Below are 11,888 nucleotides of genomic sequence, written 5' to 3' on the forward strand. Positions count from 1 at the left end.
CTACTCCGTTTAGTTGTATCCTCCAAGCCACAAAGGCTTGTTTTAAATTGTTTAACTTATTGTTTTCAAATTTTACAATATATGCCATTCTTGTCACAATTAAATCGTAAGAATCGGGCTATGCCTTCTCTGCATCAACAGAACAGTTACATAGTGTGGAGAGCCTCTATAAACGTCGCGTTTCAAAGAAATTTGGCATTATAGCTGGTCAAGCAAATTTTGTCAGTAAAAAAGGCGCGAAATTCAAATTTTCTATGGGAAGATATCCCTTCACGCCTACATATTTCAAACTTGCCGCCTTTTTCTACTAACAAGATCTGCTTGACCAAGTATAGCTAACCAAGTGAGTGCAAAGTTAGCTTGGTCTGACTCTAAGAAAAAATCAGAAACAGCATTGTTTGATTTATGTGGAAGACACTCATTTTTAGTTACCTATATATTTTTAGCATTTTTTTTAGCACTTTCTAAAATTATTTAGCTTAATTCTGGCATAATCTAGACATAAGTCTGGCACTTTTTCAAATTCCGAGTTGGCAACACTGATGTAATGTACGCGTTTTCGCGATTGTTTTCGAGTTAATTTATTTAGATTAAACGTTTTGTGACACTTTTATGCGATTTATTGAGAGAAAGCCTTATTCAGTGTTAGTGATATGCGTTCTATTGTAAATTAGCGATAAAGATGGCTAATTTATGGAGAAAACTGTAGCGTCAAATTGAAGGAAAGCTTGTTATATAGCATTAATAAAAAGGTAAGTTTCTCTTTAATATTGTTTTAAAGACTGTCCTTTGTCTATCCAGCATGATCGAAGCTTATTTTTACTACAGAGATGATCAGCATCATGATTTAGTTCACTCATGTTTAACATGTTTTTGCCATAACTGGTTTCTGTCATTGCTGTTTTGGTCATACTTTCATACATTTCACAATTTCATTCACTTCAACACACGTTTAAATAAATATACAGTCCCTAAGGTGAGAAATAGAATGTAATTCCTTTTGAACACGGACTTTTGTGTTAGGACAGCTAAATAAAGGCTTGTAGTATTATTTGTCTTTGTACTTGGTGAAATAACAAACAAAACGAATACTTACCGATGATGATGACTATGTACCGTTTAATTCCTGCTGGCTTGGTATTTGAAAATATTAAAAAGCATATCAATTACTACAGTCAGCAGCAGAAGTTGCTAAGCGGGCGAGGTGTTCAAAATTACCTCAAGGTCAACACACTCTTATTCTCTTAACAATAAAGTCAAGATCATTTTGAACACCACGCCCGCTTAGCAACTTCTGCTGCTGACTGTACATTTGCTCTTATTTTAACTGGAAGAGATGCTTTATAAGGGTAAGCTTGCCTTTCAAACATCAACATTTATTCAGCAAATAATCATTTCATTTTCGATCAGCGGAGTCACTATTAATAAATAGGCCACAAGGCCACTTTTGGTAAAGATTACTTTATGGACCGTCGATTTTTGGGGTGCGGAGGGGGGAGGGGGAGGGGGGAGAGGGCTTCATATAAATTTTTCCATGCAATAAAAACTAACCATGGATATCTCTATAACCATGGGGTTCCGCGCCAAGGGGGTTGGACACTCCCTCCGCATCGACGGTCCATAAAGTAAAGATTATCCGCTGCAAATATCAAATCAAACTAAAGTATTACATAGAGATGTATAAAGTCTCTAAATGTTGAGTTACAAAAAAAAAATATAATAATAGTATTAAAAGAAAACACAAAGATACAAAAACAAAAACTTTGTATATATATATATATATATATATATACATGCATATTTTGTTTTACTGTGAATTCCACTTGTCTTTTGTTATGGACAATAAAGTGTTTATAGTCTGTCAAGCCATTTGTGTCAGTAGAATAAGAGCTCATTTAGACGGTGCGAGAACTCGCATGCGAGTTTCATTACATTGTGTCATTTGATTGGTCGGCTGCATTGACGTAACCTCAATGGTCCGCAATGTAACTAAAATCGTATACGAGTTCGCGCGCCGTCTAAATGGGGCCTAAGGCGGCAAATATAAAAAATGTAGGCGCAAAGGTATATCTATGGGAAAATTTGAATTTCGCGCTTTTTTCTACTGACAAAGTTGTTTGCCAGACTATAATATTATTATTCTTACACAACACATTTACTGCCTGAAATGGATTCATACAAAATATTTATAAAATTAAATTGATATATTATTTTATAACTGTTATAAGCAGAGCTCGGCGGGAGTGAGCTATTTACCTTATAATTTGACAAGTCTTACGTCATATTATAAGGAAAGAAAATAGCTCACCCCCGCCGAAATCTGGTTATAAGTAATGCTGTATTTTTTGTTTTACTCAAGAATACCTGAGGCCTGTATTAAAACTATCTTACTTTTTAAAGCAGTGGTTCCTAACCTGGGGGTAAAACTGGTATTTTACGGGGGTAATAAGCTAACCAAATATAACAATACAACAAACGTTACACGTTTTATTTTTTATTACCATTGGGAGGAGGGGTAAAATCAGGTTCCCTAGTTAGTCATAGGGGTGACCGGACTGAAAAGGTTAGGAACCACTGTTTTAAAGGTTATCTATGAGTAATGAAAATAAAATATTTTGTTATCTTTAACTTCAATACATCTGGCTAATTATTGAGATTTGTTGCAAAATACTAAATTTATTTTCAAGAACTCAAATTTGAGCATACCTAGTAAGTAGAATCTAAAACTCTTGAGTTGTGTCCTAAGCATATGGATTCCACTGATGGTGCTGCACACTGTCCAATATTGCTGTTTGTTGCACAACTATGTGTATGGATGGACACGCAACACAAATACACAAATACTACAAACAGCCCCTACTCTACCTACTCTACCCTATATGCATACATCTCCGGTTCATAAAAATACCTAACCAATCCAAATCAGTTTGAGCTGGTAAAAATAAGAGCAAACTCTAATAAAGGAACCTTATAACCATAGTAATTTTATTTCAGGTCCCTATGCTCGACCATGGGCTCGTCACCGCCCTACTTCCCCGCGCGGGACAGCCCCAGCATCCTGGAGCCCGGCGAGGAGCCCTCCCCGCCCCGCTCCCCCTCCCCCGTCCTCCGCGCCCCCTCCCCCATGCGGCTCCAGCACTCCGGCACCTACACCCCCCGGGAAAACAGCAACGGCAGCTTTCCCAACGAGGACAACAATTCTAACTCCATAGATGGAGTGTTCCCGTCACCTTCCACTTACACCTTCGATCCTGAAGAGAGTGATTCCAGTTTAGCGCAGTGGCCGAGGCGAGACAACGCAGCCCCGAGCCCTTTCGTTTCCAACGAAAACAGCATGTTCAGCACGGCCATGTCCAATGAGGAATCTAACTCGTTACCTGAGGTTAGTGTACGTGGGGAAGGCAGCGAGCGTGGAGAGGACACGTATGAACCGCCAGCGAAGATTAGAAAGGTCAGTTCCCCTAAACAATCACCCCAGCAGGACGATGGAGATGGACAGACATGCCCTATCTGCTTAGATTCCTGGTGCACCTCGGGAGACCATAGACTAGTCGCTTTAAAATGCGGACATCTCTTCGGTTCACGCTGCGTCGAGCGCTGGCTTAAAGCTCGAACCACTAAAGAACGCTGCTGCCCAACTTGCAAAAGCAAAGCCACCATGAGAGACGTGAGAAACATCTACGCCAGGAAGATAATTGCTGTCGACACTTCAGAGATCACGACAATGCAGAAGCAAGTGGAACATGCGACTGCAGAAAAGAGCAGAGTGGAACTAGAATTGCAGAAGTCTAAAATAGCGCATCGTGCATGTCTTCAGCAATTAGAAACTCTTAGGAATACGTTGTTAAAAGCACAAGTTAAACCGCAGGTGAAGAGATCTTGGCGCTTCGCGCTGGAGAAGAATTTGGAGATCTGCAAAGATGGTGGCTGTAGAGTTATGACGTACAACTGCCGGACTTATGAGCTGTACGTGTCTCAGAAAAGCACCAATGGCTTGTTTCCCGGTTACGGCATTAGGAAAGTGAGTTGCGTGGACTATAAGCAAGGACAATTCGTGCATTTACACCCCAAACCTATAAGAGACATATCATATTCGCAACCTAAGGACTTACTTCTAAGTGTAGGTTTGGATAGCTGCGCGAGGATAGTAGAGCGAGGTATCCCGAGTACCACAGTCCAAGCGGGTGTCCAACTCTGGTCTTGCGCTTGGGACTGTTTAAGAACTAATGAATTCTACGTGGGTGGTGTAGGAGGTTTCATCCAGCAATATGATATTAGGAATCCTAGTTCGTACATTCAGCAGTTATCAGCGCCGGGAGATATGTCACCAGTAGTGTCCTTATGTCCCACAGAATTCGGTCTGTTATCCTGTAATTTAAATTCGTGCTGGTTGTGGTCGTGGCGGGGTAACGGGCAGTGGGAGCCGCGGGCTTTGCCTGTTGAAGGTCCCTTTATGTCGATGTGTTATGATAACGAGACTCGTAGAGCTGTAGTGTCGTGTAGGCCTGCGAATGGGGAGCGGGCCAGGCTGTCCTTATGTCAGTTTAGGAATGATGACGATGTGACGTGCCATGTTGAGCAGACGTTTCAAGGATCTGCTAGGAGTTGTATAATGTCGAGGTCCGCTTGGGTCCGCGCTGAAGGAGCGGCTTGGTTGGCGTCTCACTCTGAGTCCGCTGGTGCTTTAGTACTCCACGGGTTGGACGGGGCCCGCGGGGCTTCGCTGCCGGCAGCGGAGCCCGCCATAGACGTGTGCTCGGTGCAGTTGAACGGAGATACATTGCTCGCAGCGTTGTCTGAGGCGCGGTTAAGAATATACAAGGCTGTACCTACTAGTTAGAGCTTAGAATAACTATCTTATTTTAGACTTGCAATAACTTATATAGAATCGATTTGGCCAAATAAACGGACTCCGAAATGGGCTAGTCTCATTTAAAACTCAGTTGCTCATGTATAAACGTCAAATTTCAAATTCGATATTTCGTTAAGCACAAGCCTAAGGTCAATCTCGAAATAATTGTGTTCATATTCAGCTACGGAATCGTTTAAATAATTTTGACAAGATTAGAACCTTGTTTATAAAATAAAAGATAAGATAAAGATAACAATCAAGTAGGATCTGGTGGATCGCTTTTGCATCGTCAATATCTACATTTTATGTTAAACATGCACAGTTACAGTAAAATTTAATTAAAATGAGTCAATAAAATAGAAGGAAATGTAAAAAAAAAACATTACAATTTGGAAATTAAAGTAAGTACCTACTTAATACTAAACTAAAAAAAATTAAAACATGCAAAAGTGCGATTACCTAATGGTAGTTATCTCATTGTATATTTAGTGACGAAAAGTAAGGCTCAATGCTCATTAACGTATTGTGGTGGACTACTACACAGAGTACACAGTAAACTCCTGTTGCCCTTTTCTTTACAATCCCACATTTGAAAAACAAAGCTCAAAAGGCACTGATTTTTTTTACGTCAATACTTTACGAGTAGCAGCTATTGGCAATTTCTATCGATATCCATTTTACATTTTAATTCAGACACGTGACAATGCTCGGGTGACTGAATATACCTACACATTCATGCACATTGGGGCTGTTAATAAATTACTTCATCTATTTTTGACGATTTTTGACCGCAACCCCCCAATTTGAAATGACGTAATTTATTGTCGGAATTCCGAAAATGGGCGCTAGCATCTTGGGTGATTTTTGTAAATACCCGACTTTTTTAAGTATACGGAAATACCTGAATGCAACTTACTACCAAACTGATAGTTTAAGCCTCAGTAAAAACTCATTTGCCTAACTAAATACATCACAATTCTTAAGTTATTAGGTCAAGTCTGACTAAATTAATATGATTGCTGTTTTATCATTTGAATCATACCATTAAGATACAATTTTTTGGACATTTGAATTGCTCACGCTAGTCACGCTTGTGTATGGTTACGGCAGCTTTCGTTTTTTTCCGAAAATACGTCACTTTTGACTGATACGCAATAATATAATAATAGAATACGTCGAATTTTGGGTAAGTACGCGTGTGCTGGTATCTAGGGGCCTATTCAACTGGTAAAACGCCGTAATTTAGTGACCAAGACGTCAAGGATATGATGTGATATATAGTCGAATAGGCCCCTAGATTTAAACAGTTGTGTAAAGTGTATGTATGTTATGTTTGTAAAGGGTATAGCCGGGTAAGCATGGCCAAACTGCCCTTAGCGAAAAAAACAATTTCCTTTTACTGGATTATTAACCTATGTATACGTAGTGCTTTCACCAAATATTAAGCCTCAAATGCTTCAGATTTAAAAAAAAATGCAAAAAAAGAAAAATCATTTTTATTTTATTACAGCCAAAGTACTAATCCGATTTCTTTGTAATTTGGGTATGTTGTATATACAATTAAGGTCGCTTTCTGAAAAAAATAATATTGAATTATCTCTTAAAATAATAGTAAAAAATTTAGATGAAAATTTTCAGAAAAATAAAAAAAATACATGCGAGATAGCGACAGTTATCAAATTTACATATTTCATGTAGAATTTAATAATGTTTAAGATATATTTTTTTCAAAAATTAAAATCGGGATTAACAGTGTTAAAAACTCGAATTTGTAACATCCCATAATACCTTCTCTTCATACAAAATAACTTGTACGTTATACTAGAAAGTTATATTCCCAACGCAATTTGAATTTAGAACGCGACTTATTTCGCTGAGCGCGGACCTTAAACTCCGTGGCTGTATGCGGCTAGGGCGAACGGCATTCAGACATTTAAAAAGCGGCCAAGTGCGAGTCGGACTCGCCCATGAAGGGTTCCGTATTTAGGCGATTTATGACGTATAAAAAAAAACTACTTACTAGATCTCGTTCAAACCAATTTTCGGTGGAAGTTTACATGGTAATGTACATCATATATTTTTTTTAGTTTTATCATTCTCTTATTTTAGAAGTTACAGGGGGGGGGGACACATTTTACCACTTTGGAAGTGTCTCTCGCGCAAACTATTCAGTTTAGAAAAAAATGATATTAGAAACCTCAATATCATTTTTGAAGACCTATCCATAGATACGCACACGTATGGGTTTGATGAAAAAAAAATTTTTTGAGTTTCAGTTCGAAGTATGGGGAACCCCAAAAAATTATTGTTTTTTTTTCTATTTTTATGTGAAAATCTTAATGCGGTTCACAGAATACATCTACTTACCAAGTTTCAACAGTATAGTTCTTATAGTTTCGGAGAAAAGTGGCTGTGACATACGGACGGACAGACAGACGGACAGACGGACAGACAGACAGACATGACGAATCTATAAGGGTTCCGTTTTTTGCCATTTGGCTACGGAACCCTAAAAAAAGCGCGGGAACAGGAAAATAGGCACGAATTTTATACAGAGCGTTAACGATTGAAAAATGTCTGTTCCTTTGATGAATAAAATACGTCACATTCTAAATTCAAATTCGTAAAGACTGCGTTCACAATATACTTCATTCGTTTATGACTACTTAGCTTTGCTTGTATGAAGAGAGAGTATTATGGGATGTTACAAATTCGAGTAAAAGCACACTGTTAATCCCGATTTTAATTTTTGAAAAAAATATATCTTAAACATTATTAAATTCTACATAAAATATGTAAATTTGGTAACTGTCGCTATCTCGCACGTATTTTTTTTATTTTTCTGAAAATTTTCATCTCAATTTTTTACTATTATTTTAAGAGATAATTCAATATTATTTTTTTTCAGAAAGCGACCTTAATTGTATATACAACATACCCAAATTACAAAGAAATCGGATTATTACTTTAGCTGTAATAAAATAAAAATGATTTTTCTTTTTTTGCATTTTTTTTTTAAATCTGAAGCATTTCAGGCTTAATATTTGGTGAAAGCACTACATATACATAGGTTAATAATCCAGTAAAAGGAAATTGTTTTTTTCGCTAAGGGCAGTTTGGCCATGCTTACCCGGATATACCCTTTGTTACCTCATCTAGTTTATTGTGTATGGGATATGTGACATGAAATTAAACGTTTTTAATATTAATAACTTACTAAAATAAAATATATAATTTTCAAATATTTTTTCATTTCTCTTCGATGGTAACAATGGAACACTAAAACCGATGGTAAGCGGTTAACGGTGTCTGGGAGCGCTTACACCCCAACGTATGCGGTGCACCAGATGATTGATTTTGAAATCCGTGATTTTTCAGTTTTGCCATAATTTCTTGATTAAGATTTGACATTGAATATTGTGGGAAACCGAGGTTTTATCGGCGATGGAATATTCTAGTTGGGTTTTATCAAACTCAAAAAAAAGTCATATTTCACTTTTCAGTAGGTAGGTAGGTAGGTACAGTATGAATTTGCATTGATGTAAAAATGTTTTTCTTAAACATTAGTTAGGTACATAGTAAACAATGTATAAAACAATAAATTGTCTCTCCCAGCAAGACTATATTTAAGCATCATCATGGATCAAGAAAACGTGTTAATGAATTTCAATTTCAATTCTTTATTGATAAAATACAATTTTACATGTCAGGTAATGCTAAATGCTTATAATTAATTAACATTACATTTGGTACATAATTGGACAGACAAGGCTGAGCCAGCGAACCAGTTGTTTATTTTTATTTGATGAATAAGTATGTAACATGTTTTACAGTGCTACAGTGCTAGCTAGGTCTCGTAAAAGTATATACGCGATACGCCAGTTAAGATTTAAGTTTTTTATTGAAACATTGGTCGCTAGTGGTTTATTTCAACTCCAGCGGGATGTTGTATACTTTAGGTCCTACCGTATGTATACACACTTTCCAATAGACGTAGCAAGTCGGGTCTTAGGTGGATTAAGTTCAATATGCCTTCTGGAACTCGCACCGCGTCTCACCGTATTTTGCCACTTCGAAGATGTATAACTTAAAAGTTAACCCTTTTTAAGCCGCACCTATTTAAAAGTTTTCCCCAAAAAATCGAAATTCACACTTGGTTGACTCTATGCTTGTGGGTGAGGCATAGCGCATACTCTACAAACGCAACAGCCCAGTGGGGCGCGAGCGGTTGCACGGATACGGGCCGCTGTACACACACTTCGGCACTTTGCCGTCATACTCATATACTGCATTTGTATAGTAAAAGTTCGCTCTGCGCATGTCGGCCAGCAGCTCTAACAGACAAGCGCAGTGCCAGGGGTTATCATAGAAGTAAAAAAAATGAAACCCGTTGTTGCGACGGTTAATACTGCCAACGAAATCATGCGGTAAATGAGTTAAGCTGTTCTCATAAAGATGTAGAGTTTCAAGCGGGTTCCGAGTAAACATGTTCTCCGGAATAAATGTCAGTTTGTTGTTACCTAACTCTAAACATGTCAAACTAGTTAAGGAGTGAAATACGTCTGGGTGGATGTACGATATTTTATTAGATGTCAAGTCAAGCGTCGATAACCTTGTGCATGCCGCAAACGTCCTCGGGTCGTTTATTCCCGTGAGCTGGTTCTCGCTCAAGTCTAAGTTGAACAAGCGGGGACAGGAGTTCACGGGGAAGATCGGCAGCTCGCGTAACTTATTAACACTAATTCTCAGAGTTTTTAATGTTGGCAAAGAATGGAATATATCGGGGTCTATGTAATCAATGGCGTTGTCGTCTATATACAACATCTCCAGTCGCGTCAGATTAGCTATGTCGATGGGGTCTAACTCGGTTAATCCGCAATGGCCTATTATTAAGCCGGTGGCGTCGTCGGTGGGGTATCTCCGGACTCGATAAAATAAGGGGTTCAGTTTGCAGCGCTCCGTGGTGACGTACTCGTCGCACGCGCCGGGCTGCACCACCAGCAGCAATGCTGACGCCAACCCTGCAACCGACACATAACGTTATAACACGTTGAAATAAGGTTAATTGACCGAAGCGTTAGCGAAGGTCTTTGTTTTGACTCGGAGAAACTGCTTACTTGTGCTTGTACTATGGATGGATTCTAGGCGACGATATACATACTCGATAGACATTATTTTTTTATTTTACTTTATTAGGTACACTAAACAGACATCGTACAATATCATGGGTAATATAATTGCACATTATGGCTTAAATCTAGAACGAGATCCAAAACAAGTGTACACAGCATGTTTTACAATTTAGCGGAAATATTACAAACTAATTAACACCATATTATAGCTACAGTGAAAAATATCAGAGAAGAAAAAAACTATCTAAATATTATAGACAAATACATACTTAGATACATGCAAAACACCCACTCAGGAACAAATGTCTTCATCCCACAAATAAATGCCCTTACCTTACCGGGATTCGAACCCAGGACCATCAGTTTCATAGGCAGAGTCACTACCCACTATATTGTAGGTATAGGTTTGTTTAGGCATTGAAGGCTATCTAATTTACATTGAGATTGATTGGCACATTCGATCGTTAGGTATGTCTAGAGAAAATAGTAGTTTGTGTTACAGGGGATCAAAATGATATATTTCCGTCAAGGGCGTACATTGAATCCTGAATGAAGCGATGGATTCTACAATAGAATTCCGAGCGTAGTGAGGGATTCTAAAGTAGAATCCTGAGCGTAATGAGGGATTCAAGTGTTAACGCCCAAGACGAAATAATTTTGATACCGTGTGACACATACTGCTTTTCACATCAACTATGAGGAAAATAAATAAATCTTAGTGTTGACACAATCTGATGCTTAAACAGATTATTTAAGCTAAAAAAATATTGTGCAAAAAAATGTAAACATAGTGTGCTTGAACAGAAAAGTGTTACTTTGATCCCTCCTAGCAGGGAGGAAAAGTGCCACTTTGATCTCTCCTAGCAGGGAAGAAATAGTTATTTGTACAACAAGAGATCAAAGTTTGATATTTCTTCGAGTGCTTATTTTGAGTCCCGTGCAAGCGAAAGATTTTATACTAGATTCACGAGCGTAGCGAGTGAATCTAATTTAGAATCTTGAGCGTAGTAAGGGACTCAAAAGCGCACGAGATGTAAATAACTTTGATCTCGTGTAGTTCACAAAACTTTTCACCTCAGCAGTGAGAACATATTAGAGAACCCGAAAAATGTATTCCTTCTTCATCACTTACCTCTATTCACTCATGTTTTCTTATGATATACCAACAATTAAGTTTTCACCTCAGCAGCTCGAACAAGAGGGTACTTTGCTACTTAAAAACAGTGAGCAAAATCGCACTTTGCTCACTGAGTGAGCAAAAACGCAGTTTGCTCATTTTGTCTCACTCAGTGAGCAAAATGCGATTTTGCTCACTGTTTTTAAGTAGCAAAGTACCCTTGTTCGAGCTGCTGAGGTGAAAAAGCTCTTTTCCGAATAGGAGGTGTGAAAATTATAAAAACACCTTGCTGGTAGTGAGATTGTAATTGATGGTGCCTTCTATATCGAGTTGTTTTGTCATCCCTTGGTAAAAGTGTCTCCCGGGCTCTCAAAATTTATCCACACCTCCTTGGACTTTGCTTGCCCTTATAACTAAAATTCACTACCAGAAAAGATACTAACAAACGTATGATTAAACTCACCTAGCAGAGTAGACACAGCACACATCCTAACTTCACTTTTGGTAATAGAAAATTAAAGATAAACTCGAACCTATGAAGCTAAAGGCCTGGACGTACAACTCGCAACTGACCAAGACAGTTTGAGCGTGGCAGTACATACCCAGGGCCTAGCCCGAAGGCACATTCGATATTACTTTTGATATCTAACTGATGTCAAAACTTATCATTTGCGCGTGGATTGGCGCGTTCGTACATGTATTGGAGCGAGCGAGACGCACAGGCCAATGATAATAAAATGACATAATTCTTGATGTCAAAAATTTGGTTGGAACTGGCATGTTGTTT

General features: G+C 38.3%; 2 protein-coding genes across 2 annotated transcripts; one reads left to right on the forward strand and one right to left on the reverse strand.

Annotated features, from left to right (window-relative positions):
* The first annotated feature begins 2,989 nt into the window (after window positions 1-2,989).
* On the forward strand, window positions 2,990-4,966 carry LOC134660315 (E3 ubiquitin-protein ligase RFWD3-like). The gene has a single exon (XM_063516061.1). The coding sequence runs from the start codon at window positions 3,011-3,013 to the stop codon at window positions 4,838-4,840; it is 1,830 nt and encodes a 609-aa protein (XP_063372131.1). The 5' UTR covers window positions 2,990-3,010; the 3' UTR covers window positions 4,841-4,966.
* Window positions 4,967-9,046: 4,080 nt separating this feature from the next.
* Window positions 9,047-11,589, reverse strand: LOC134659969 (leucine-rich repeat-containing protein 15-like). Its single transcript, XM_063515666.1, has 2 exons — window positions 11,565-11,589; window positions 9,047-9,873 (listed from the first exon to the last, which is right to left on the reverse strand). The coding sequence occupies exons 1-2, from the start codon at window positions 11,587-11,589 to the stop codon at window positions 9,047-9,049; spliced, it is 852 nt and encodes a 283-aa protein (XP_063371736.1).
* Between the last annotated feature and the right edge of the window lie 299 nt (window positions 11,590-11,888).

Source organism: Cydia amplana, chromosome 26 (genome assembly GCF_948474715.1).
Source record: "Cydia amplana chromosome 26, ilCydAmpl1.1, whole genome shotgun sequence".
In the NCBI taxonomy this organism is placed as follows: domain Eukaryota; kingdom Metazoa; phylum Arthropoda; class Insecta; order Lepidoptera; family Tortricidae; genus Cydia; species Cydia amplana.

Coding starts and splice junctions, on each gene's coding strand:
- LOC134660315 (XM_063516061.1), top strand. CDS start 3,011: ATGGGCTCGTCACCGCCCTACTTCCCCGCGCGGGACAGCCCCAGCATC.
- LOC134659969 (XM_063515666.1), bottom strand. CDS start 11,589: ATGTGTGCTGTGTCTACTCTGCTAG. Junction 9,874..11,564: donor TGCTGTGTCTACTCTGCTAG/GTGAGTTTAATC, acceptor TGTCGGTTGCAG/GGTTGGCGTCAGCATTGCTG.